Below are 27,699 nucleotides of genomic sequence, written 5' to 3'. Positions count from 1 at the left end.
TGAATTTAAGCATTCTAATACATATTTCCTCTTAATTTGAATTGATTGATTGAACAAAAATCACTGAAATAAATTCCTAACTGTGACATTTTTATTCAGTATTAGTTATGGAAAAATTGAATTCTTGCACACATGAAAAACCAGATTCCTCTCGAATCAAATCGAGCTCTACAACAGTTTTGGCAAGTTTCTCAAAAAGCAGTGTTTCCTCCCCACCGTGTGCTCTCCAAAGCGTAAACAACGTCTAATATGGCCGAACCAAGCACTGATATTGAGGCTGTCAAATTTTCATACTGCAAAGACTTTCACAGTATCATTCAGAGTGGGATTTAACTCAAACAGATTATATTATCTCTCTCTCTCTCTCTCTCTCCCCCTCTCTCTCTCCCCCTCTCTCCCTTTATTTCTTATGAGCAGATAACTGACAGGCCAAAGTCAGGAACACATAAATGAATTATTTTCAATGTTTTATCTTATTTTTCAGGATGTGATAACAGATTTGAATGCTGAAAGTGAATGTTTACCCTTAGATCCACCCAAGGATGATTGGCTTGGACACAAGGTAATGTTTGTATTCCTTCTAGGATTAGAAGAAGTGAAATTGAGTACAATCAGACCTCTTTGTTTGAAAATTGATGATTCTATCTTCAAACCAGATGAAAGAAGAAAGAAAAAAAAATTTAGATATTTACCCAAATCAATTATTGTCTTAATAATTTTAACAAAATTTGTACGCATGAATAATTTTTTCCTTATTTATCATAAAATTCCAGGATTTATCCGAAAAGCTATTTTAAATGATTTGCGTTTTATTCTGGAGTGGATCTCAAAATTAAGTTGGCATAAACACGTATTTTTTGCAAAATTGAATCGTTTATACATAAATTCCAAGAATTTGCAATAGTCAGAGCCTGAAAAACCTAGGAAGTTAGGGAATTTTGGGAGTAGTGTGGTGTGTTGGCTCAGATACTTCAGCCAGTGCCATTCGAGAGAACGCAAACAACTACTGGGTCCTTTATTCCTTAATTTGAATCTCTAGAAGTGAACATTTCATCCATCATTTAGCAAAAGCCAGTGTAATTGAAAGAAAATAAATCTAAGTGGAGGTTTTTGGTGAATGTCAGGGAAAGTTAGAGGAAGTCAGAATGTTAGAATTTCGGAGTCAGGGAATCAGATAATGAAGAAATTATGGAAATCCCGAACAGTTCTTTTCAGTTCTTTCTCTCAGAATTTTTGGCTCTTCCTTTTCATCTTGTTTTTAATTGTTTTGTCTTCTTTGATATCAGGGTATGGTCAATGCAGCAGAATATATCAAGAAAAAGTTAGAATCTGAAGATATTTTAAACAAAGCGAAATCACAATGTGAGAAAAAAGCCGAGGGTAAGGATTTCGGGTTGGTGTTAGTGGGTCATTCACTCGGAGCAGGCACGGCAGCAATCTTAGCCATCCTTCTGAGGCCAAAGTATCCAGATCTCCACTGTTATTCTTTTTCACCTCCAGGAGGCTTGCTTAGGTTTGTCATCAATTCAAATGTTAACTTTCATCTTTTTTCATAAATGTTTCACTCATTACAGAGAGAGTTCTTGGACTATCTATTTTAATTAGGATAATTCGAACTCACGGAAATGATTTTATAAAACCATCAGCAGTGTTGAAATTATATATTTATAATATAATAATATCCATGTCATATGTTTTACCCATTCAACCAAAAAAAAAAGTAATCTCGATGGTTTTGATTAAATACTACCTTCTTTAATACTGATTTGCAGAAGCATACACATTTCCTAGAATTATGAAATTTTCTTCCAGTCTGTTCTAAAAAACTACCAGAATATTGGTTGAATTTTCTATATCTAAGGTTTCGCATATTTCACACCTTTTATTATTCTTAACCGTTATGTTACATCAGTATCCTTTCCAAAAACATTTCTGAATTTGCTTCTACCTAATACAGTAAAAGCTCGCTAAGTCGAACTACGGTTAAGACGAAGTACTGATTAAGTCGAAGTTTTTTTCCGTCCCTAGAAACGTCCATAAGTTTGGTGGAGTATCAGTTAAGACGAATTGTCGCTTGAGTCGAATTTTTCATCTGTCCCTACACAATTCGACTTAGCGAGCTTTCACTGTACTATCTTGTACTGATATTTGTGGCTTGTATTGATTTTAAGCGTGCCAGTAGGGCTCGCTTTTTGAAATCACTCGGATGTACCATAGTACAGCACACAGATCAACCAATGCTATTCAACGGGTCGTCCAAATACTTTTTTCCTCGCACCCGTTTCTTTGTCTTCGAACCATTACACTGTCAAGCCCTGATGGTCTTTTACCAAAAAATCTAATGAACTGCTAATTGGAAACCCTTGAGAACATTTTTCTGTCAAAACCGTATTATTCAATTTGACAGAAACCTCATAGGAGCTTTCTTACGCTCGGAGGACTCAACTCTAGAACCCTCTTTCCCGCCAAAACTCTATAGCCAATGAGCGTCTTGCACTGTAAGTGCAATCTGTGATGAGCCTCGTGACTCATTATACTATGTACTAACCATGGCCCCTGCCGAAATCCACTTAAACCACTACAGTTATCTCGCGATATAGCTTTGGGTGTCCGGTTTCGAGCAAGGCAATAAAAGACGGCGAGGCGATTAACCGGTTAACCATTCACGTGATGCCAGGATCCACCAAATTTTCTCAAAAATTGTTTTCCGTCTATTTAGCGAGTTTTTCTTTACTTTCCGTTGAAGTACAAATAAAAAGAGACCTCATTTGTACAAATCGGCCGAATAGGAGAGAAGTTACAGTTCGAAATCCAAAGAGATTAACTGAACGCGATTTCGATGCACGGCAGTTCGCCCAAATCACGGTCGTGCGCAAATGCCGCATATCAGCTTAAAATCAAGATAATTGGACGGAATCTTTAAAATTAATTTACATTCAACGTTCATGAATCAATATTTTCTCCCAAATTTAGCAAAAAGTACCAATTGATGCAAAAAGCAAAGACGTGAAAATAAGAGGTATTTGTCCAACATTTCAGTTATTCGGCACGCTTTTCCAACATACTCATGTTGGATTTTTTCTTCTTGTTTTTTCTTAGTTTGCCTGCTGTAGAATACACAAAATCATTTATTACCTCCGTAGTATTAGGAAAGGATGTGGTTCCTCGGATAGGTCTTCATCAAATGGAAGCACTCAGAGCAGATCTGATAAATGCTATCAAAAGAAGCAAAGATCCAAAGGTAAGTTGTTTGTACTTTGAGATATCAGGAGAGAATGTCTATATTTGTCATCTCCAGCAATAGACTGATTGAGTGGCTACCTTATTCTTACAATATTCAACACGTTCATTTGCAATGGTTCAAACAATAACAATAGAACGCAACCCCAAGTCCAAATTCCAGAGACAAGTATGTTTAATTGCGTCAATTCATAACGATTTAGTCTTTGAAAAATCATAAATCAATTCATGAATCATCCTCTTGTGTAATGACTCGTTGTCATTACTTGACAAGACGTTCTGTAAAATCGCCTGAGCACGATAAAATTTTCAAATCTAAAACTCTATATGTGAATGTCAAGGAAAGTGGGGCTAGAAAGTGAACTTTTCTACATTCTCAAATGCGTTCTCTCTTAGGAACATGGGACTAGTGCTATGTGTGTGTAGATGTTGCAGCGCATGCTGTTGTATTTGGAGGAATTGTAGTATTTTCTTCTGTCTTAATCACCAATCAGATGTTATAACATATCTAATAGATATTGCCTACAAAAATGCTAGAAAATTCACTTTTCACCCCAGTTTTTCTCCAAATTGCTACTTATAGAATTCAATTAATCATATCAAATACATAGAAACAAAACACTGGCTGCTGCTGAATACCTTGGGTTCTCTATGCAGAGTCATATCTGTTAAAAATTTCTGAGTATACTACATGTGACTGAATCGACTAATCAGGCTTATCTTGGTTTGTTTCAAGTGGAAAACGATCGTATGTAGCTTTGTATGCTGCGGCTGTGCCCCCATGCCTACCTCTGCCATCGAACTAAGAGCAGACAGCGCAACAATGAAGGAATATCAACGGGAAAAAGATGCTGTGCGCTCTTTTGCAAACCAGCCGAACGATACAAGTATATCGTTGTCATTCCATCAACCTCTATTCCCACCTGGAAAAATCATCCATATTGTCCGCCACCATCCAACGAAAGAAGAGTAAGTTTCCACAGCTTTGAGAATAGATTAAAGAGATAGGTGCCCTGTAAACTTTTTCTCGCGCATATTATGCTAGCTTTGCTGCCTATATAATGCAAATTACTAATTTAATTGCTTAGGAAGATGGCAGCTTTTTTGCAGCAAATCATTTTGAAGCTGAGAGCTTTTCTATTTTGAAGTTTAATTTTCAATGTTTTGAATTAATAACACTAAAAGTACCCATATCCGTGCTTTAATTGCAGTTTCATGAAATATAAACTTAGGCAATGAATATCTATAATGGTTACAGTTTCCATGAGGTATCAGTCAACGATTTTTGCACGGATTTTTTTTTACTGTGCGAGGGAAAATCTCATTTGAGAAGAGTTCAGTGCGGGCAAAGAAATCAGGCCTGCTGCAAGCGCTTGACTGCTTTAGCTTGTCGTCAGCAGTATAGACTTGATTCCTTTGCCCACACTAAACTCTCCTTAAATGAAATTTTTACTGGCATAGAAAAAACCAAATCTGTACAGAAAATTGTTGACCGATATCTCATTAAAAACTACAATTATTAATAAGTGACAGCCATCAACAAACTTCAGTCAGATCCTCCGGCCTAAAAACAAAACAAAAACATTTTTAAAAAAAAGATAACGCAGAAGGAGGTTTCAACTACACCATAAGAAAACAACGAGAATATGCCTCACAGTTTCCCAGGAGCTTTTTCAAAATATATTTTTTTCTGAGACTCAATCACTCAAAATGGTTCCCAAAATCTCTGAACACTGCGTAAGGTTTAATGTTATTTGAACCAGTTTGATTCCCTAAACCACCTGATAGAATTTTCTCCAATCTTGTCAGTCTAACCTCTTGGCTAAAGGAAGGGAAAAGATTATCCATACATATAAAATTTTGTTCATCCCAAATCCAAATTGGATCCACTCCTTTTTTGGCTGTCATTTGACAGATTAATTGATGTATTGCTAAAAATGAGTTTGCTCATTGCCTGAAAATTAAAAGGCTGGTGTGATTTTCTGTGACCTTTTTTGAAAAGTGAAGTTTTTAAGGCTCAGAATGACATCAAAATTCTGCAGAAAAGACGTATGTATACTCCGACTACATTTTGCAATAAGAAACCACTATTTCTAGCTAATTTTAGAAACAACATATAAGCCATTGAATCTCCTATGCAGAAAGGTGCTTTTATGGAAGAGCCAGAGATAGTGGTTTCTTATTGCAAAATGAAAGCCACTCGGCAGTTTGCTCTGAGCATTTGTACACAAGTATCTTAAGACTAGGTAACATCTCTTTCAATTGGAAACCTCAGCTAAAAGTAAAGTGCAAGGTAATGACTCGATACACGTCCTTAGTTTTTTTATCTAACATGCGGTAGAATTCAGTTTTAAACTGAAATTCTCATTTTAGAAGGCAAGTTTACAGTTTTAAATGAAGTTCAGTAAACGTTGCCCAAAAGCCTGACAGTGTCTCAACGACTCGTGAGCATAAACCAGCTCTTAGCATGTCTCAATAGTTTCGAGATGATCAAAATTCACCTCAGTCAAGCCTCAGTATTGATTGACAGTCAGTAAAGGTGTAGCTCCACCTTGGATGCAAGAAGTGTGTATTTTAATTTTCTGCTTTGTTTTTTTTTTCCTTCATCAGGCAAAAATATGAAACATGGTGGAGGTAAGCAACGCATGTTTCTGATGCTGTGTTGCCCTCGTTACGGATAACCGTTCGGGTTTTGGAATGATCTGTGTTCTTCTTAAAAAATCTTTTGTGTCCCTCTTTGTGAATGCATGACAGTACTTTCAAATAGAAACTGTTAAATACTCTAAAGTATCACTTTTATAAATATGTGTCTGTGTCTTATAAACGGCTGAAATCTTGGGAGTATTTCTTGGCGAGTCAGAGAGTCAAAAGCCCTCTTCAATTTTCAAGGGGGTTTTCACAGTTTCGTTGGTCATTATTAGTTATAAATGTTTCTATTTCGTTTTTCCTTGTGTTTTCACTGTTTTCACTGTTTTTAATTTCTTTTTTGTTCAATACGAGGTCTGTCAGATTAGAAACCGGATTTTGGTCATAACTAGCCCACAATGCGTCCAAATTACGTTTTCTTGAGCTTTTCTGATAGCTGAAAATATATTTAAGAACGCTACGTTCACAAATTTGAAAAATCCTAATTAGCTTCGTTGGTATGTGGCTTGAAGTAAGGCAACCTCAAGGGTGTTTTGCGATTTTTACGTTTGACCGAACTTGTCTCTCTTTTTTCGGTCTTGCACTACATTTTTCAACCCACAAGGAAGATTGGAGTTTCGTCTCCATATCGTAGCCGTGCACTAAAGTATTGTCTCCGAAAATTATCCTATCCAAAAATGTAGGATCATTGTTAGAACGTTCAAGCAGCTAACGGGAAATTGACATTTGGTTGGATTTTCGTTCAACGGACAACAATCAAGGGGCAAGTGTACCTGAAACTCGATGCATGTCTACATATTCTATCAAAATTGTATGTACAGAGCCTTCAGAAATATTACTTTGTTCAACAAGCTCGAAACGACCATTTTCGAGCACTTTGGCCCGCACTTCTTCCACGTGACAAATGTCAGTTGCCGTTGAGGGTCGATTCCCATGCTCCTCATCTTTGACGAACTCCTGACCAGTTTTGAATCGTTTAACCCATTCAAAACAGTGGGAACGTCTCATACAATGATCATGGTAAACTTTACTTAGCATATACCAATAGTTTCGGTATAAGGTATACCGAGTTTAAAACATAATGTAACGTTGAATCTTTGCTCTATTAGTGATCGCATGATGAAAATCGCAAAACGCACCTGACTTGCTCGTATTCAAGATGACATAGAATAAACACTGATCAAAATAAACAAAATCTGTGAACGTAGCGTTCTTAAGTATATTTTCAGCTATCAGGAAAGCTCAAGAAAACCTGATTCGGACGCATTGTGGGCTAGTTATGACCAAAATCCGGTTTCTAATCTAACAGACCTCGTATGGATCAATTTGAGGATCTTGGAGTGAGACAATGTTGAATTTCTTTTTTGTCCAGACCTTGAAAAAGTATGAGATGTTTTAAAATAAGATAAATATGAACAAAATCAAAGGGCATGTTTGATTTTGAATTTAAATTTTCTGTTTGAATATGAACTTTGTCTGGATGCAGGGTGATTTATCTTCGTAGTAATTCTTTGGTCATTTTTAACTTATTATTCCTAGTCTCTTTACATCCTTTTTCAAGAAGCCTCCGTATGTGTTCAATAATGGAGTCTTAGAGTCAAGCCCAGATATATGCTCAACGACTAGTCTCACATTTTTTCGGCCAGTTAATGTTGACCTTGGTGACTGCCGACTTTACATCTCCTTTTTTAACTGTACAGAAGCCCAATTTCATGTAGTGGACTTTTACACAAGTAGAATCCCTTAAGTTGACTTTAATCCAGATTTCTAGTCAGAAAATTTATTAGTATTATACAAATTTATATTTAGAAGGCTCTTTTAGAAGGATAAAACCTACTGGCTGAATCAGCAAACTGAATTAGCTCTTCTATCGTGTCTGTTATAAGATTTTTGCTCTCTTCTTTTCGCAAAAGAAGAATGATAAAAACAACAATTACAACAAAAGGCATGTCAGTGTGTTAATATTTCAACCAGTTTCTATTTTAGTTTTCAAATTGCGTGCCTACATCTATTTTCAAGCATCGCATGTCTTTTGACCTTTCTTGAAAATCTGTCTTAATAGATCATTATTCTTTGTAGCAGATTTATATTCTCTATCTTTAAAGAAGAGCCCACAAAAACACCATTTTGTCAATTAGTTTCCACATTCTGTGTCGAAATAGAAATTTTCATCTAATTTATAATGGTTGGCTTTTTCCATTGTTCTACATATAGAACAGGGATTTTCTTTTAATGTGTTGCCTTCAAATTATAAAGAGCTCTTTTTCCAAATAATAGAAATATTAAGGCAAAGATAACATAAAATGTACAGAATCGAAATGAAAGCTCAAACTTGCAAAGGGGGGAGAAAGGGTGGAAGCGTTTCGGGCCGCCTATCACATATTATTTATAAATTTGAGTTTTGTCTTAAAAAATTGATGTTTGAACAACTCTCTTTATTTTTGCGCCAATATGTTAGACTCAACCATAAAAAAAATCATTCTGACTAGTGTAACTGAATTTTTCTTGAAAATTTTCCATTTCATGTGTCCGTGAAAATATTTATCTCTCTGTTTCAGGCGGTGGTTGAACAAACATGAGCCTGTGTATCAAGCTCTGTGGGCGAACAACACAGACTTTGACGAGGTTTTAATCTCTCCGGTCATGATCCAGGACCACATGCCTGATAAAGTCCTTGATTCACTCAACAGAGTAAGTTACAGATTAGAATCTCCAAGTGACAATTTCTTGTGACATACTCATTTTTTATGGATGGGTAGTCAGGGTGTCCAGCGGTCTGGAAAACTTGGAAAATCAGGGAATGCACGGCTACCTGGTGAAGTTAGGAAAAGTCTGGGAATTCATGAGGAAAGTCAGGGACTTTTGCGAGTAGTGCATAGTTGGCTCAACAACTTCAGTCAGTGCTATTCGAGAGAACGCAAGAAACTCCTATGTATTGTCATTGGCTACAGATCAATGAAAACAATTGTTTTATGAGGTTTAAATAAAACTCAGCATAATTGAAAGGAAACATCTAAATGGAGGTTTTGATCAAAGGTCAAGGAATTTAGAAATTTTGGAGTCAGGGAGAGGTCAAGGAATGGGAAATAGAAGAAGAAATTATGAAAACCCTGGTAGCTTATGACTCTTTTTAAGTAACGTCTAATAGTTTGCAGAATTTATTTGCTCTCTTATTTTTTTGCGGATTCATCATCTAATTTTACTGATCAAACCATTTGAAGAACGTATGGGACCATTTATGAGTGGAAAGACCATAAGAAGCGCAGGCACATACTCCTTAGAAGTACAGCTATTTCTGAGTTTGCTCCAAAAATATGTCAGTATTTCTGAGTTTGGTCAGCAAATTAGTCAGTATTTTAACTTTTGACAAAAAAACAGTCTGTAGGAACCATAAAAATAAGTCTCCAGCGGTCATTTTATTTTTTCAGTGACGGAGGTACTTAAGTTAAATTTCGATCTAGCAATTTTCAGACCAAACATGGATGATTGAAACCTGAAAATGATTTTCTCTCAAGATTAGATCTTTTGAACTCCAAACTTCAAATTGCCATGACTCCGGTTTAGTTTGATGTTTTTCATCCAACGTAAGCCATAATATTCATAAAACACTGATCTCTGCCCGACAGAGAAATTCTAACCATCCACTATTCATTGATTCAGGGTATCAGCTAGTGTTATCCCAGCATCATTTTTTTATTTTTTATTTTTTTTTTTTTGGTGAAAGTGTGTTCTCAGTTAAGTTCTCAATGCTGCTCTCTATAAAATATGATTAAATCTGAGATAAAACCGGAGACTAAGTTTAATTAATTTTCAGGATTTTATTCCTTTTGGATTGGTTGAGTGCTTCTTGATCATGAGAAGGGATCAGGTGGTGGAAAAGATCAGGATTTATTCTTTAGCAGGAAATGTCAGAGGAGTTATTTCGATGGCTAAAGTTCGAAACCATGTACCTTTTTCTGCGACATTGCAGACTTTTAATCATATTTAATTTTTTCTTTGGAAAACTAGCTGGCGTAATTTTTTAAAAACTTCCTTGAATTTTCGTCTCTGTTATCAGAGTATTCTGTCTTAATTTAAAGCCATACAGTTAGCTTACAGCCATACAGTTAGCTTCTCGAAAAAAGTAAAACAAGAGAGAAAATTCCGAAATATCGCTATGGAAATGAGAGGTTTCGTACTTTGGCTACTGATTTATTTTTCTCCTGCTTGCAGTTACTGTTCAAGAAAATGATTTCCTTGAAATATAATTACGTTCAAATTTTTGTACAATAAATGCTACGTAGGTATTTTAAGTGAAATTCATCTGATTGCCTGCCTATTTAAAACTCTAACCTTAACTTATCTAAAATAATCTCCCGGTTGAAGGACCTAATGATTAACTTTAAATTTTTCGTTCATTATCTTGTATTATTTGTCTGATTTATTTTGAACTGCTGAGTGTTCTCAGTGAGGCGAGCTGAAAATAATTTTCAAGGGAAAAATTCAAAAGTTGTAAGAAAGACTACAAAATATTATGAAATAAGACGATAAACCAGAATAAGAGACATGGCCTAACAGCAAAATAAATACATGAACCGTTTATATACAAATTTTGTCATAAATATGCCCTCTCTGTGATTTATGAAAATAATAATGTTGTAAGATGAAGAGGAACTTTATCAGCCAAACACACGGCAAAAAACAGTTGTATTTGTTGTTTTATATTTCTTAGCAGCATATTCATGGCTTAAGTTGTTATTTCACCATAATTTTTAATCTCAACCGAATCTTTACTCCCTTGAATGTTTCTCTGAAGTATCGGGAGGGTTTTAATGTAGTTGTCTACTTTTCTAAGGAAGAATGTACAAGTTTGATAGTAAAATATTAAGATTAGAATACAAAAAGATGGATACTGTGTTCTAAATTTTAAAATGAGCGCGGATACCAAGATTCCTGAAAGTGCAAGAATCACAAATGAGAAATAAGCCTGTCCCATAAATGGTTAATTGAGTAATTTTTGTATAAAATTTGTGTGAATATGTACTTTTTTACCCAAGGCAACGTAAAGGCCCTTCAGGGGTTACAACTAATTTCGGTGTTAGGGTTGGTTTTCAGTACTCTCAAATAATGTATTTTTTTTCTCTTGTCAGATCTTATTATCTCACTCAAATTCTGTTAACCAATCTGCAAATACCTCTTTAAGTATCGAAACAAGTTCTGGCAGGTAAAGCTCGTTCTAATCTCAATCTTTTCGCTTGACCTCTAACACTGTGCAGATTCATTTTTCCTGATCGGTTTTTTTACACTCTATTTTGTGGTCTTTAAAAATCAAAATGGGTCACAAGTATTACGTTCTATATGCTCTTTCACGCATCGAAACTGTTTCCTTCTGAATGCTGAGGCTTGCAAGAGGAGTTTCCAGAAAAATGTCTACATCAGGTTTCAATGTATCTCTGATATTTAATGAGTAATTTCAGAATTACTTATTAAGAATGTTTCGATGGCTGAAGTCAAAGAATGCGTATCTCACATTGCAAAGTAAATCTCTGCTGTTGTTTCATTATTTTAATGTAAGTAAAACAAGCAGCAGTTTCTTTCAGAATTTTTTGCGAATTTTCTTCACTTATTCTGATAACAATCACAAAATCGCATGAAAGCGTTTTGAATAATTTCACCTGATAAAAGTAAAACATGATCGGAGATTGTTGAACATTGCCATTGAGGTACACATTATTTCGCATTTAGTCATCAATTTATATAGAAAGAATTTCAAAACCACCAGATTTTCATTGGCAAACTTTGTGTGCATTCCTGTATTGCCCTGTACTTTTTTTGAGCAATGAAAAAGGGGGAACAAGATTTTGAAAACTTTCGAAGAGTTTGAATACGTGATTGAATAGGTCACTGGTGCAAGGCTCAAAATTGTGTTTCAACAGATAGGCGATAAGGGGTATGAATACCCAAATGCCAAGTTTCCATGATCAGTATCAACAACAATGCCAGCCTTTAATTTGTGGTGGATTATGTCATCCATTATGATTTTCAAAGAGCAATCTTTTCGTTATTTTTGGATGCCGAAACTCAGCGTTTTCACTAACTCCTAATTTTTCCCCGCTTCTGTATGAAGTTCAAGCAAGAGAAGGAAGCAAAGAGCAATGTATAAATATTTTCTGATGTAAATAATTTTCCTCGGTTTCTAGCATGCTTAAGAGCTTTGTTTAAATATTAATTATCCACAACTTGATTTTGCAAGAGGCGCTGTTTTCTATTTTGCTATTGAATATTGGTAAATTAATTCAATTTTTGACATATTAAATGAAAGGGGAAAAACTGGATGGTTATGGGACAAATAACTACTATGTATTTTTTTACCGCACACTGTATGTTTTTGAATCATGAACCAGTCAAAAACGTATCATTGTATGAATTGGGCTTCATATAATGAGATCACTCTGCATGGCCTTATGATTTTTTATTAATTCCGTCATCAAAAAAGGATAACCAAGGTGTTTTAATGGGTGCTTGGCAGCAAGTTTCAGAATTGAATTTAGTTGCTCCAATGGGCTTTTAGGGATAATGAATTGCTTGAAGGTTTTGCTTTTTTGCATATACATCTGGAAAACAACTTGGCCCCTGTCCTCTCTTCTTTACCTTTCTCTCATATCATTTTAAACTTTACCAGTTACCACTCATCACCTTGCTTAAGCCTCTATTGTATCTATCATAGTTCCCTTCTAGTGGATTAAAACTTTTAAGGTTAATGGACCAACAAGGAAATTAAGAAATTAAGCGCTGTAGCACACACAAACATCATCAAAATTTTACTTAGAACATGATGGACTCAACAAATTGTCCAAAATTAACTCATTAGTGAATATTAACGCTTGCAAGAACCAGAATTTGCCCACTCATGAGTTGAATTTGGAAATTTTTAATGAATTCGTTATAATCTATGTAAAATTTTGATGAGGAACACATATATTGTGGTCCCTAATTTCGTAACTTGTATAGAGGTCCATTTTTACCATCTTGGAATTAATGCACACACTTGTTGAGGGAGATTTGTTTTTTAGTTTTAGAGCTAAAGCCCATTTCAAAAAATTGGATCATGAATAAAATACAATTGAATACTCTTGATTCGTCACTTTGAATGACCAATAAAACACGAAATTTTCGTCCAAAATACTGATAGTAGCGTAATTTACAGCGAGGAACCAACACCTATAATTTTCCTTCAAAATGTTCAATATTCCTCGGATGTTAAAGATGCGGATTTAACATAAAAAATGACCTCATAGAAGTTCAAGCTACAAAATTTGGTAGTTGAATATCCCTATGTTATTTGATGCTACAACCTAGGAATTGATTTTTAGCCACAAAAACCCTGAACTTATGTTTTCGTCTTCAAACTTCTAAAACCTATTATATTTGTTCCACAGGTAATAACCAGTATGGGACCAGCAAAGCCTCAACGCTCTGCAACCAATATTAGTGCTGTGATCAACCTTCGGGAGAAGCTCAAGACAAGTCCAAACTCTACCCCTCCTCCGACCAAACTCTGCCTAGAAACGAGTTTCGCCTCAGTCCAGGCGAAGCGGGACTCGCTCAAAGACTCACTCAAATTTTCAAATGGTGTTGCGTGGGATTTCAGCTCCAATGAGCTGCCCCCATCCTACGAAGCATCTGCTTCTCGCTCCAAAAGCAAAATTGACCTCATTCATGACGATTGGTATGGCCTAGCACCTCTGGCTAAGGCTGAGTCTCTTTCAGAAGTGTCGAGTATCGGTTCGCGTGGAGAGACCTACGTTATGGCTCGACTTGACGATTGCAAATCAAGTAATGATAATGTTCCAACTACTGCTGAGTTTGAAAAATTTTTTGCAGAAAGCCTCACTGAAAAGAAAGAGCCTGCGGGTGGTGATGAAGATTTGATAGAAAATTTCACCTACGAAAGTTCGCCGCTCCTGAACATCCTCCATAACCCCAAAATTGCCGAGTTCTTAAGTCGTAAAGAAGACACATCATCTTCAGATTGTTTCTATGAAATGTCACCCAATAGCAGTAAAATGAACTCGCCATTCACGAAACCAACAGCCTCTGTTCACTCCAGTGGAACAGGAAACGATGTTTACTTCAGCTTGGAGAGCGAGACCCGGAGTATGGAGCCAGTCACACATTCGTCCTCGGAGTCTCCAACGCTCCACCATCAGGAAGATAGCTCAGTTACCTCTACGTTCACAGACTGTCAGTTCGAAGAGTGCCCTGAAGATCTGAAGACGCTCCCTCTGGACGAAGAATATGCCTCAGTTTTCAATTCTTCGTATAAAACCTGTTCGGAGCTACCAAGTGACTACTCACTGAGGCGAAACCTATGCGATAACTCTGCGACGTGCGACCTAACGTCAGACTCAGATTGGTCCCACTCGCGGGCTCCTTCTTCCACAGCGGATAATGTGATAGTGAAAACTCCTGCAGAAAATGTGATAACTAAGAGCGCTCGTGGCTCAGACACATGGAACAATAATGAACAAACTTTAGTCAATTTAATCGGGGATAATAAGGGTAGTGGGCAAAACGGTGCTGCTGCAGGTCATTCGGAATACAGCTATGCTCTGCGATTTAATAAGGGTGAGAGTAGTGTGTAAGAATGAATGACCGACTTTTCCAACCTGTTACCTCCATTTGCAAGTGTATTCATGTACAAGGTGGCAAATTTTAAAATGCTTCTCGACTTTAAATTTTGAAAAAGAGTCAGAATTTAGAAGGGAAGATGAAACGTTATAAAAGTAATAACGTAAGAAAGGATCCTGAATTTTTTTTCATTTATTCAACAACTAGGAGAAACCTATCAATTTTAAGCACATATTGCTAAAACAGTATTTAAATTACTGTAAACTGACCCTTACGTTTTCTGCAAAAAATCCACCTTGTGATGAATTTGTATTTCTACATTTGTAAGAATCTCATCAGATCTTCCCTTTTTCGCGATTAACTCAAGGCCCAAATAGTATAATTTTTGAACAAAGGCCACCAGACTTCCATGATTTGAAGAGAAAGAAAGTACAATTGATATGTACGAAAAAATTATTTGGGTGCCACTCATCAAAATTGGACATCTCCAGGTGTAAGGATTGTAGTTACAACGGGAGTTTTGGAAAACCATGAAGTATTACAGTGGGCTATTTTTTAAAATTCCCTTTGTAAATAGATCCCTTCTGCCTTAGGACGTTCAAGAACATTTGTTCGAACATGAGTTCAGCCAGAACAAGACATTCTAACAGACAAAGTGCGTGTGACGCAGCTAATGTTTCTTGAAAAATTTCTGTGATAAGTCCGTTTTTCTTTTATTTTGTTTATTGTATTTAAGAATTGCTCCTGTAAATTTTGTTTTTTTATTCTTTCTTGTGGTAAATTTAAGTAAGTAGCATTTATTCCCTCTTCAACGGCCTCCTTGGACGGTGATGTTCGTGTGATGCATTAAGCTATCAGGAAATTACCAAGGTGAACTCCTCAACCTATAATAAGAAAAAATCCAAGCCATGAGATTTTTTTTATTATTATTATCTTTCCTTACACTGACTCTGAAATAGTTGTAAGATGAAGAATGGCTGTATGTTTTAAAAGGAGGAGAACACTGCATATAGGATTCTTTTTTGGATTTGGCTATTCTTGAACTGTAGTAATTTTTTCGCCCTCAGATATGATTTTTGCCTCCTGTGCAAAGAAAATTACAGACTTTAATAACTTTTCTGTATCTCTCATTTTTTTAAAGTTATGTAAGTACTATAAGCATTTAATGGAATCTAGCGATTCTAATGTCAAAATGTTAAAAATAAGTTCTCCTCACATCAAGTGCATACTTTAATGGTATTGAGAAGTTGAGAAAGCTAATTTTTTATGCACAGTTCATGCAAACCATGTAAATTCATGATTTTAAGTTTAAGGGACAATACATTGTAAGATTTTTTTTATCCGCCCTTCTTTCTGCTGAATTTTTACCAGGAACAACCGAAAAAATAGTCACCCCATTTAGCCCTAGAGTATGTAAACAGTCAGAAAGTATCAATTACTCTCACATGTATATTCACTTGTTAAATTTTCCCTTGTAGATAAGTATGTTTAGTTACCAATTTGTACAGCAAGTGTTTGGATAAGGTGGTACATAATTTTGCCTCTGAAAACACCAGCTCTACCGTCCGAAGCAAAAACACTGTAACTCTTTCCCAGGTGTTGCATTAATTTAATACACATGCTCTGCTCTCCTACACAAAAACCTAATCACCATTATGATTATTTTTCCTTTTTTGAATTTCTGATGGTATATTATAATCACTCTGCAAGTATGAAGAATGAATGTTTGCTGGCTCTTTCGTAATAGAACGTTTTGTCGGCAAATAATTACATACATGAGGCGCTTTTATAGCGCTCTCTGGCACTCTGCGACGCCTAATCGCCACAAAACTCGGTCTTCCCACAATCCACCAGGGAGTTGACACTCCCTTATCTCATTTAAAAGCCCCTGTCGCCACCCTCTCACTGGGCGTTCCCTTCGTCTCCTCCCAGGAGGTATCCAATCAAGCATCTTCTTCGGCAGCCTCTTTTCTGTCATCCTACTAACATGACTGTACCAGATAAGCTGTTCGGTCATGACGTCAAACATGATGTCATTTTCGACTTCCATGATATGACGCACTCTCTCATTACAGACCTGATCTCTCCTAGAAATTCCTGCCGACCTCTTCCAGAAATCCATCTCCGTTACTCTTAACATATCCTGTGTACGTTTCTTCAGCTGCCAAACTTCACATCCGTCCACAGCATTGTATATCCTCCTCTTGTTATCTTGAGAAATCCGCTGATCCCAGAGGATTCCATTTAACATCGCTATAGTCTTCCTTGCTAAGGTGTTTCTTTCCTTGTTAGCTTGATCTGTCCTTCCATCCTAGGTCAACCGCACTCCCAAGTATTTATAATCCGCGCAGCCTTTGATCTGCTGCCCATCCTCCAACTCAATGCATTGCTGATCACCTCCAAAAGGAGGCAAATAATTGAATGATGCAAAACGGAGTTACAGCGTTTTTGCCCAGGAAGTCAGTAGCTCATAGCAGTCTTTTTGATCTTTCATAAACTTTCTTCCTATTCCTTCTCCCGCAGTTAAAAGAATAATAAAACTTTGAGGCTCTAGCCTTTGTATCCAAATCTGCTCAAATCTGGGCAGAGTATATCTTTTGACAGCAGTAGAAACCTCTGATTGGGGTCCCTTCGTCTTAAGCATTCGGCTTCAAGACCTCCAACTTTCCCCTGAAAAATACATGTTTTCAAAGAGATTGATTCTAGTCCTGTTATGAAAATTTATTGTGAGGCTGTGTTTGTGTTCTTCGGACTTTTTTTTACAGTACTTAGCTTTACTTAGAATTCAAAAGGTTGTCTTTGGTTTTTCGTCTTTTTCTGCGTGAGACTCAATCCTGAGCGAAGATGACAAAAATTTAACTTACAAAACGTTCCTTTAGTCGGAAATTGTCTCTCTATTGTGCAGTGCTGAATGTATTAATTCTAAATACACTGCAGACTGCAATAAAAATGGCTTTTGTCAGAAAAGAAAAGACTCACCCTGATATTGAACTCAATTCTATTCTGTTACCATGTTATTACGTGAAATTTTTAAAGACAAACTTCTTCCCTCGTGTATATTGACCAGCAACTTCAAATTTAAATTCTTAGTCGCACTTTCTTCATTTCAAACGATGTGGAGTTCATGTCTTGGGAAATTTTGTTCAAAATTCATACTCCATTTGGCAGCGTAAGTGCTGCTTATATTTTCCAATAGGGATTTTTATTTACAGAATTTTTATCATATTTTTTAAACAAAATATCTCATGACCCTATCTGTAACCAACTGAAATGTTGTTTCGAGTTCTTATTCATACTACTGTACCAAGGAAGATCGCCGTGAGAGCCTTGGAACGTTGCCGACTTTTCTTTGATGAAACATAAATTCTCTGGGAAACCTGTGAATGTTTTTCCTTCAATTTTTTAGAGAATTTCACTCGAAATCAGGTCTAAATTATCTGAAAACTTCAAGTGAAAAAATTAGTAACTCCCCTCAAAAGTAATCATTTAATTCAAGGAAATTTGGCAACTCTCGAATGTTCAAGGAGCGTTTTTCCGCAGCACAGCAAGATGATAAGAACCAATAATATTTATAACTTGCCAGTTGTTAATTTACAAGCAAAATAAAATTAATCTGTGCACTGACTGTTTCTTAAAAACCCACGAGGGAGTCTGAAATTTTTTTATTGAAACTCATGTAATGTAAGTAGGTACGTTCATGTGGATTGCATTTTGCAAAAAGGAACCACTAGCATTGCAATGTTGCTAAGATTGTGCAACTTCTTTTGTCTTGGAGGAAAAACCGGATTATCCATTAATAGTTTCTATTTTACTCGCTAAAAACTGTAAATTTAAGACAAAAATTACCATATAAATTTCATAGTTTTTCACGATTTCCGCAATTTTATTGCAAAGAAAAGATGAAGTTGCACAATCTTAGCATCATTGCAATGCTAGTGGTTCCTATTTGCAAAATGCAATCCATGTTACTGTTATGAACTGCAAATTCATTCAGCTTTTAGTTCCTCTAGTTTGTATGCTTCTTATTAAAACTCGTGAAAGTCCCAGTTTGTTCAATCCTGACAAATTTTGTTCAGCTACCTTAAATTTTTCTTAATGCTCTCAACCAATAAAAAATGTCCCATTCAGGACTCACACGAATTCACATTTCAATATTCTTCTCTTAAAAGATTTTTTTTTGGGTTGTCTGTTACTCATAATCTTGTATTTTTCAATGTGATGTTACCTAACTACTTAAAGTTCTCATAGATGAGTAGATATCCTGTCGTTTTGTTCTTGTTGTTGACTCATTTCCTGTCCTTTCAAAGTACTACAAGTGAATTTCACTGGAATTATCTTAAATACTTACAATGCTCCTTTACTTCAGTTAGTCAAAATTTGCACCTATAACCAACAGAATGGCTCACCGTTTGATACTCAGCGAATGAAGTCACATAAGATTCATATGATTAAAATGCAGCCGGCCGATCTCTGAAGAAATGCCTCTCAAGTGCGGCACTTAAAAATTTCTGCTTCTATTCTATGTTATTTTTTTGTTACCCACTTTGTTGCTCAATATGTCCAAATAATATACTTCATTGTAGTTCACAGAGGAGAAAACTTGTGGCAAATGTCAAGGAATAATGTTGATTAGTTTTATTTGTAGAATATGAGATACAATGCTTTCATATGAATTTCAACCCTTTTGAAGGGATCATTCTTGATTATGGACAAACAAATTTTCTCATGACAGAAACAGAAATGAAAAATATCCATCAAAATCCATGCTACTTAATTTCTAGAAGATACATACTTCTATCCATCGGTAAAAATCTTCAAAACGCAAATACTTCAGTCTAAATTTTACCCTGAGAATATATCATCAGAGCCTGTGTAAAGTATGCTGAAGTACTTTTGACTGAGTACTGCTGAAGTAGCTTTTTAACTTGCATTTGGACCAAAGCAACTTGAAATTTGTGTAAAACTCTTTTTAATTCTTCGATTTTATTTTTTTTCTTTTTGAAAAATGCTTTCTTTTGACTTCAAGTCCTTCACTCAGCTGATTCATTTTATCAGTCATATTATTAGGTTGATATTTAACTTATTCTTACTGATCTTCTTTTACTCTAAATAGCCAATTAGTAAAATTGGTAAGAAAAAGTTTTACATTAACCTTCCAGTCCTTTACTATTAATTTCCTAATTGCTTATTTCTGCAAGAGACACTTACCACTAGGATGAAATGGACGTATATATGCTAAAAGGAGCTTTGTCTCATGCAAACCCTATGCACATAGTTCCTTTTAGCATAAATGTGTCCAAATTTTCATCTGTTCTTGTTTGATCGTTTTCCTAGTAGCATTGTCTGTAAAATCGTTATTTTCAAGACTACGGAACGTATCTTCATTCAAAGGTTGTAAAATCTACCTACCCAATTTTCGTTCTCACACAATAATGACAAGGCAATTTCTGTTCAAATTTTCGATGACTTTTACAATGATCCATGGCAAAATCTAAGAATTTTTCAATGAAAAACATACTACTTCTTTCCAGTAAAAATATGAATATTAGTAAAGAAATTTGGTTAGCAATGTTGAATTTTACAATCCTTCATCTTTGAAATATTGAAACAACGAAATTCGGACTTGAGAAGTTGTTCAAATGCACAAGTCAGGAAACCCTTGTCAAATTAAAATTTAGGTGACATTTTCATTTAAAGAAAAATTTTAAAAAATAGGTGTGAAAAAAATTAGCATCAAAACTTGGTTCAATTAAAAAATCACTCATATTGACGCAAAACGAAAAATGAACAGAAAACTGTAAGAAACAAAATTAAAATTTTCTGTTAAATGTACTTCTCAGTCTAGGAAGACAAAGTGATAGACAACCTATAAAGCAAGGTGTCATTTTCATGTAAAAAATAATAGAAAGTAGTTCCTAACTTGGGTATTTTGATGGTTTTTTTAAGAGTTTTCTTCTTTGAAAATAGCGAGTTTTATAATTTTTTTCAAATAGCCGATGTTGTTAGAGGTTTGCTGTGATTACTATAATACAGTCTTGTATATGAATCTAAGTTCAGCAGACAGGTGATTTTTTGGTCTTCACTTGAGAGAAAGACGCACTCCTAAGTTTTAAGTATCTCATAAGGGTCTTTGAAATAGACGTATGTATACTACCAGCAGGCAAATAATTATCCACAAAAAATTTCAATATATAGCCTCTTAAAAAAGTGCCTCTTACGGGCGAAGATTGGCGATTTTGTTCAAATGTGGCCTAAATGAAACCTTACGTTGAGAAAATCCTACACTGACAAGTTTTAGTTTGATTTAAAAACTTCTTTTAGCGTGACAGCATCGCAAAGTTTGCCGTCAGAAAATGCCAATTTTTGGATGTTCATGGGTTGAAAAAAGAACTCCAGTTGATCCCATTTCATTTCATAGGGCTAAGTATAATTAGTTGATGTTACCGTGCCTCAGAAAGTAAGAAGGGATCAACTTCAGTTCTTTGCTAAACTGATAAACGTCAAAATATTAGCCTTTTTCAATGGTAAAAATGTTAGCTTTGCAGCGCTGTACTGCCAAAATGAGATTTAAACTCAAGTTATATCTTTCCTTGAAGAATGAGTTTTGCAAGAGGTTTCATTCAGATCACATCTGAACAAAATCCATAATTTTTCCTCCCCAAAAAGGAGCAAAAGAAGGCCCTTTTTTAACAAGCTCTTTGTCATAAACATGAGCCATGTCTATTATCTGAACAATCCTAACAAGTGAGTTATGTATTTCTTTCCTTCACTTAAAGATATGAGTCACTTAAAGGTATGATTTTTTCATGTTGTGTCCTCTAATTCTGAATAATAATCTGGTTTGTAAAAATTTCAACAAGTTATCTCTCTGAGCATCTACAACTCCCGATGCAAGTTTTAAGAGGCTGACTAAATAGTAAATACTGATCAAAAAAAGACCAATCAAAAAGACTGACAGATTCCTGGTCTAAAATAAATCTCAAGCGATGGTCTCTCTGTCTGCTGTTTGCCTCTGTCATCTTGAACCCTTGAGAACTCCGTAAAAAAGTAGAGGTAATTTTAAAGTTTGTAATTTTTGTATCATGTTTTTCTCCTCAATTGTTTTTATTATTATTGAAAAATATTTTATTGATTTCTAAGATAATTTAATTGTAAGTTAAGTCAATTACACCCTTTTATTTTGATTCTAAATAATAAAAACATAGACGGATCATCTATCGACCTATTCTTTGCAAAGTGTACAAATTACATAGCCCAAAAATATGAACTCAACAGAATAAATAATGAAAAAAGGACTCAAAGAGGGCTAAAATATTAAAGCATTTAAAGGGCAGGATGTTTGGAGATGGTACAGGCAGGGTTGCCAGCGACCGGGAAAATCGGGAAAAGTCAGGGAATTTCGGTGTTGGTCAGAGAGTTTTCTGATTTTTCGTGGAATTAGGCGCGGGCGGTCTCGGGCTCGCGTTGCGGGATCAATTTGGCAATCTGACTGCGTCAGATCCATACTTAAAAGTCAGGAAAAAATATTGGAAAGTCAGGGAATGGAAAAAAATAATTTGGCTGGCAACCCTGTACAGGCTCATTTTTAGCTACAAAAACAATCAGAATTAATGAAAAATTGAGAGGCAAACAGATCTAATTTGTTATCACCTACCAAAACCTAGTGGTTGCTTTAACAAATGGGATCAGGCAGTCACCAAGTTTTTTTTAATAATTCTAATAGTTTTTGCAGCTAAAAATAAGCCGGTAACAACTCGAAGTGTCCCGTTTATAGAATATTTTAATACTTCAGCCTTGTCAAAGCCATTTGCTCCTTTTTATTTTGTTGTGTTCCTATTTTCGTTTTCCTGTTCTATACAGGGTGTCCCAGAATTAAACAACCATACTTCAGGAACAAGTTCTACAGATCAGAATAAGACCCTTTCCTTCTGAAAAGATGTTTCAGGATTTTGTCAGTTCTTTCATCAGTGTTTATTTTTGGCAAAAGAATTTAAATACGATGTCAAAACATACCGTTACAATTTAAAATATGCGAGAAACAGAGGACACCCCCCTTAAACACTCCCATGGGGTTTTGGGGGGCTGAAAATATTTTCATTGAATTCTTTGGGGTTGATTTACCCCAGATATGTTGCTTCTCGAAGCTCAACTCTCGGCCGTTTCCGAGAAAAAAATAGTGGACTGGTGCTCTAGAACAACAGATAGATACCTAAATGAGTCACCACTGCACCTAAGTTTTCTCTATTACCTCTGATTTGCCGGTGGTGCGATTTGGACTCATTGACAGATGTTACATCTTGGTGTAAAAGAGCCAAAAAAATGCGGGGTCCAAAAGGAATGGTAGCTAGTGAATGACACAGTCAAATCTATTTTAGTTACTGTTGTATTATTTTTAATAACAAAAGGATATTTTACAGAGAAATGGTTTAACAGGTAGGAGTGCAAATGAACTCAAAATTAAAGGATTCATTAGAAGATTACTTAAAAATAAACATCACTAAACTTACAACTTAAAACGCCCAAGAAGGATGGAAGAATGTTTATATTTTCTCCACACCAACTTGCTTAGCAAGATCGGCCAGTTCACCTGGAAAAAAAAGAAGAAGAAAAGAACATGAACATTTGAAAAATATTAAAACTAAGAGGATATTTCATTAAAAATTGTTGAACATAATTGAGCGGAGCAAGCAATCGGAATAAGGAAATATTGAAGGTGGGATTGCAACTAATTTTCCTGAGTAGAAAATAATTTTATAGGAAATTCAGCAAATTTTTCCTTGAAATGATTAGATTTTAACGCTTGAGTCATGGATAATATTGTCTGAAACGGTTGAATGAAAATATTCACAATTTTCCCGGTAAAATTGTTTTATCTTCAAGGAGATATGGCAACGTCTGAGGGCTCATACAACGTTCTTTCTTGAGTAGTATTGTGGCAATTCTGCTTTCACAGTTGTTTGCGTCAGATTGTAGCAGTGTTTTTGGCAATATTTGTGCACCATAGGGAAAGAGTACTGTATTATCACACGACAAATAGAATTTCTTTTTTTGAAGGTATTGATAAACCTTCAACATTTTTAGGAGACAATCACTGCCAAGCTAAGGAAGAATGCCGTACGTACATTCAAGAGTTGCCAAATTTCCTCCGATAAAATGTTCATTTTGGAGGAAAATCGTGAATTGAATATTTTTCTTTGAAATTTTCCGACACTTAAGATCAAATTACAAACAAAATTATCTGAGAAATAGGCAGGAAAATATACAAAAATTTTCCTGAAAATTAGTGATTTGCCAGAGGAAACTTGGCAACGCCTGAGGGTTCATACGGCGTTTTTTCTTGGCACAGCAGAACAGAACTCACAAGTTTCACAGTGACAGCGATATAATCAATTTGGCAACATTGGCAGCTATTGATCCAAAATCGGGAGGAGTTAAGCCAAAAAGTCACATATACCTACAAGTGATTCAAAATCTCATTCGAAGTTTCATCATTTTAATTTTAGGAAGGAATCTGACCAAGATCACCAAACAAAAGTGGTTACCTACAATTTTATTATTCTTGACTTGCTTCTACAAAATTTTATGCGAAAGTGTTTGTCAGTTTTTTTTATAAAATACAACATAGGCAGAGACTTGCAGCAACACAATTTGAGATGCCATTCTGCCACTTTAGCTAATCAATGTGAGCTAAATTACACTGCTGTTCAAAAAAAGTGATAGAACTGTGTTTTTAAAGTGCTTCGCTAGAACACACAATGCAATGTTCCTACAATGGTGTAAATGGGAATAGAATATATAACAGAATAAATTGAATTAACATGTAGAATTATGCATGAAATTATTCTCATTATTATTATTGAATAACGAAACTATATATGGTGAAACTAACAGACCACACATTTCAGTTTGCGACGTTGCAGATGTCCTGTAATCCTCCATTTTTTAAATAGAACGGAAAACGACTCATGGTCAATTCTTGAAAACTTCCATGTTATTTTTCCTCTATGTAAAGAAAAATCGAAAAATTTCAAGAGATGATAGTGATTTGTTCTTCTTCAAAAAAATAAAATGGGAGGGGAGATTTTTAAACACTGCAAACGAGATACGTGGTCTGGTAGTTCCACCATCGATATATTGAATTATAAAATATGCTGCAATAGCCGCTTAGGAACATGGATGGAAAATTCAAGACAGTATCAACAGATTAACCATGGCAAAGTCGAATCCATAAAGCTTACTCTTTAATTTAAGTTTCTTCTCCTCTTCGCGCAATGCCTTCCTGAGGGCTCTTTCCCTTTCCACAGTTTCTCGCATGTTGTCTTCTTTCCTTTGAAGGTAGCTGTGTCGAGTAGCACCGTAGACCACTCCCAAAATCAGGGCGCTCCATCGGCTGAACTGGAAAAAGTTAAGACATGTATTATACAGACCTCATTTAGGCAAGAAAGCGTCAAATCAAGAGTTTTTCAGCTGAGTTTGAAAGAAAATTTTCCAAAGTATTCTGATGTTTCTGAATCTGGAAAAGTTCTCTTCACTGTCAAAAAATTGAGAGCATACAAATGAAACTTCAAAGATTCTCATTTTTTAATCGCATTTTTAACATCAATGGTTAAGCTGAAGAAACTTGTAAGTATTTTGGTTTGCAGAGTTGCAGACTTCCTGTCATGCTTCATTCCCTACATCGAAAACTACTCGCCACCATTTCTTGAAAACTTCAGAGACTTTACTTTTCTATCAGAGGAAAATTCTATTCTGTAAAAATTTCAAGCCATGATTTTGATTATGTCTTTGAAGGAATTGAATAGGAGTGGAGATTTTGAGACACTGAAACCGAGATATGCATTGGTGCAGGCCCACCACATCTCATCTCGGGCCCTGGTACCAGTTTTAAGGCCCCCGGGCCCCCAGCACAGAGGGGAGTTCGAGGGGACTCCCTCAGGGAATTTATGAAATTTTAAATCTGTTCGGACGCATTTTGAAGCTCCCATGACGGAGATTTTCCATCAATTTCTGCAGAATAATTATGCCTTTTTTTTTTACTTTCAGCACAAAATACTTTCGAATTGTTGCATTCAGAGCATCTGGAATTTTTTTTTTGGGGGGGGGGGGATGCTACTATTTTAAATTCTGGGGGGGCCAGGTCCCCTGGACTCCTGTCTCGTACGTCTATAGACGCTATTAGTGGCAACGTTATCATAGAGATTCTCCATTATATCGAATTGGATCTAAACAATAACATTGGCATAACGACGGTGAAAGTCGGCAATCACATAACTCGTTTGCGGTGTCTGAAAATCTCCGCCTCTACGTCATTTTTATAAAGGAGAACAAATTAATATTATTTCTTGAAATTTGCAGAATTTTCTTCGCATTGAGAAGAAAAATCATGACAGTTTTAAAGAATTGCCGTTGAGTAGTTTTCCATTTAAAAAATAAAGTATGACAGGAAGTCTGCGACGTCGCAAACCGAGTTATGTGATTGCCGACTTTCACCGTCGATAAACTCTTTCAATGCTACCAGTGCGAAAAAATCGATATATATCGCTTTTCTGTGATGTTGCACTAATAGCGTCTATGGCAAGAGAGTTGAGCCATTGAAGTCTAGGATGCCCAGACTGGAGACTCTTAGCATCCAACGACAGAAGAAAATGAAACGCAGTTACTAAAAATATTATTCTAAACTAAAAATCTTGAAACTAGATAGAAATCTTCAAAGAAGTAAGAAGAATTCTACAGGATCCCAGCGCGTTTTTGAAAATTTATTCACCTCTTGCGATGTTCAGGGTAAATTTTTCACTTTTCCTTACGAGACAAGGGTTAACGTGAATTCGTAGTGGTTTTCCACCGGCGGCACGGGCCCCTTCAGGGCCGGTGCCAGTAACCCAGTATCCCCTCCCTTGTGGCGGGCTTTCATTGGTGCGGTTACACTGTCCACATGTAGGTACTTGATAACAAGAATAACAACTGCTTTTCCAAGCTTCCTCTAGCAGGAAAAACAGATACACAACCTTAACACCATTGCAAGATGTTCTGTTTCACTAAACACAAACCACTCATAATCTTTCTCACATATGTGCTCAGATCTACTTCTCAGAGTGAAAACAAATCAGAGTTTTGAGCTGTCACTGGTGCAAAGTCACGTCTTCTGCCTTATGACACTAACTGAAAAAGAGTAACTATTACGCCACAATAAACAGAGGTGTAAGTAATGGATCAAGTTATCAGACCCTTTCCAACTGTAGTGGGATTCAACGGTACAACGTAACATTAACGGTGCAGTTGTCGTCACAACAATGAAACGAGGAGGAAAATAGGTCAACAAGACTGTACTGTATCACTCCAGAAGAATAGGATACCAGAGGTGTTCAACCCCGAACTGAAAAGACAGGGGCCTGGGTACGAAGCGCTTAGATATTTCGAAGAATGTTATAGAGCAAAAGTCGTGCGGATCATGTAACTAATCTGTAGGCTGAGAAAATATTTGTGAAAAGCTATGATACATCCCAATCTGACGTAAATAATTGAAGCCAGAGTGACAAAGTTCCTTTTAATTAAGAAAGTATGGGACCTAAGGGTTAACGATAAAAGTAGAGTGGAGAAGTGGAGTGATAAGATGAAGAGGTCGACTGAGGACGTAGGGCGAATCAGCTCTCGGTCAGTAACCATAAAAATTACAAAGGCTAAAGGAACTTACTTTGATCAATGGAGAAACGCTGACTGGAGGTTTGTACTCCCGCATCGGAGGAAAGGATGCTTCGGCCGACATTCTGGAGCAGGAAAATTAAACTTCACTAGCCCCGAAAAAACGAAAATGTGAAGGTAAAGGTTACTTTACTTATTCGCTTTCGCTTCGTTCAATTACCCATCAGTACACCACACGGTTGATGATGAAAGACAAACAGGGTTATTTTCATTACGTCATTTGAGTCATGTTGTCAAATCTCCGTATTCTTGTTCTTTGTTCGCCCCACGCCCCATTATGTAGTCCATACCTGTCCATATACCACAACACACGTATAAATTTTAAACAGAACGAATACGTAACTGTAAAGACAGCTTTAAAAAAAACGCGTTAGCTCATTAGGCACAGAAATAGACCATCATTCATTCCATTAAATTGCCTTTGATCCTGATCCTTCATCTGCCTGACCTATTTCAGTTTCACATCATTTTTGTAGTGAGAGTCAAAATAATAAAAACAACGCA

The 27,699-nt window shown here is 35.9% G+C and overlaps 2 protein-coding genes across 4 annotated transcripts in view; one reads left to right on the top strand and one right to left on the bottom strand.

Annotated features, from left to right (window-relative positions):
• The window catches only part of inaE (inactivation no afterpotential E), a 245,907-nt gene extending 227,152 nt beyond the window's left edge, over positions 1 to 18,755 (top strand). Inside the window, exons 10-17 of one of the 3 annotated variants that reach the window (XM_072305188.1) lie at positions 485 to 562; positions 1,287 to 1,513; positions 3,100 to 3,241; positions 3,977 to 4,209; positions 5,851 to 5,874; positions 8,445 to 8,577; positions 11,016 to 11,089; positions 13,305 to 13,443. In XM_072305188.1, the coding sequence (XP_072161289.1) occupies positions 485 to 562; positions 1,287 to 1,513; positions 3,100 to 3,241; positions 3,977 to 4,209; positions 5,851 to 5,874; positions 8,445 to 8,577; positions 11,016 to 11,089; positions 13,305 to 13,308 (915 nt within the window). In that variant the 3' untranslated portion in view covers positions 13,309 to 13,443. Of the gene's footprint in view, positions 1 to 484; positions 563 to 1,286; positions 1,514 to 3,099; positions 3,242 to 3,976; positions 4,210 to 5,850; positions 5,875 to 8,444; positions 8,578 to 11,015; positions 11,090 to 13,304 lie in introns of all 3 variants that reach the window. The other 2 variants (XM_019052478.2, XM_019052479.2) reach the window with 2 other exon arrangements.
• Positions 18,756 to 22,861: 4,106 nt separating this feature from the next.
• On the bottom strand, positions 22,862 to 27,372 carry ATPsynE (ATP synthase, subunit E). The gene is made up of 3 exons (XM_019052477.2): positions 27,188 to 27,372; positions 24,735 to 24,891; positions 22,862 to 23,083 (listed from the first exon to the last, which is right to left on the bottom strand). Exons 1-3 carry the CDS (start codon positions 27,257 to 27,259, stop codon positions 23,037 to 23,039), a joined length of 276 nt encoding a protein of 91 aa, XP_018908022.2. The 5' UTR covers positions 27,260 to 27,372; the 3' UTR covers positions 22,862 to 23,036.
• Between the last annotated feature and the right edge of the window lie 327 nt (positions 27,373 to 27,699).

This window comes from Bemisia tabaci, chromosome 10 (assembly GCF_918797505.1).
Source record: "Bemisia tabaci chromosome 10, PGI_BMITA_v3".
Classification (NCBI taxonomy): domain Eukaryota; kingdom Metazoa; phylum Arthropoda; class Insecta; order Hemiptera; family Aleyrodidae; genus Bemisia; species Bemisia tabaci.
Note: the sequence above shows the minus strand (reverse complement) of the source record. Positions and strands in the feature narration are given on the sequence as shown.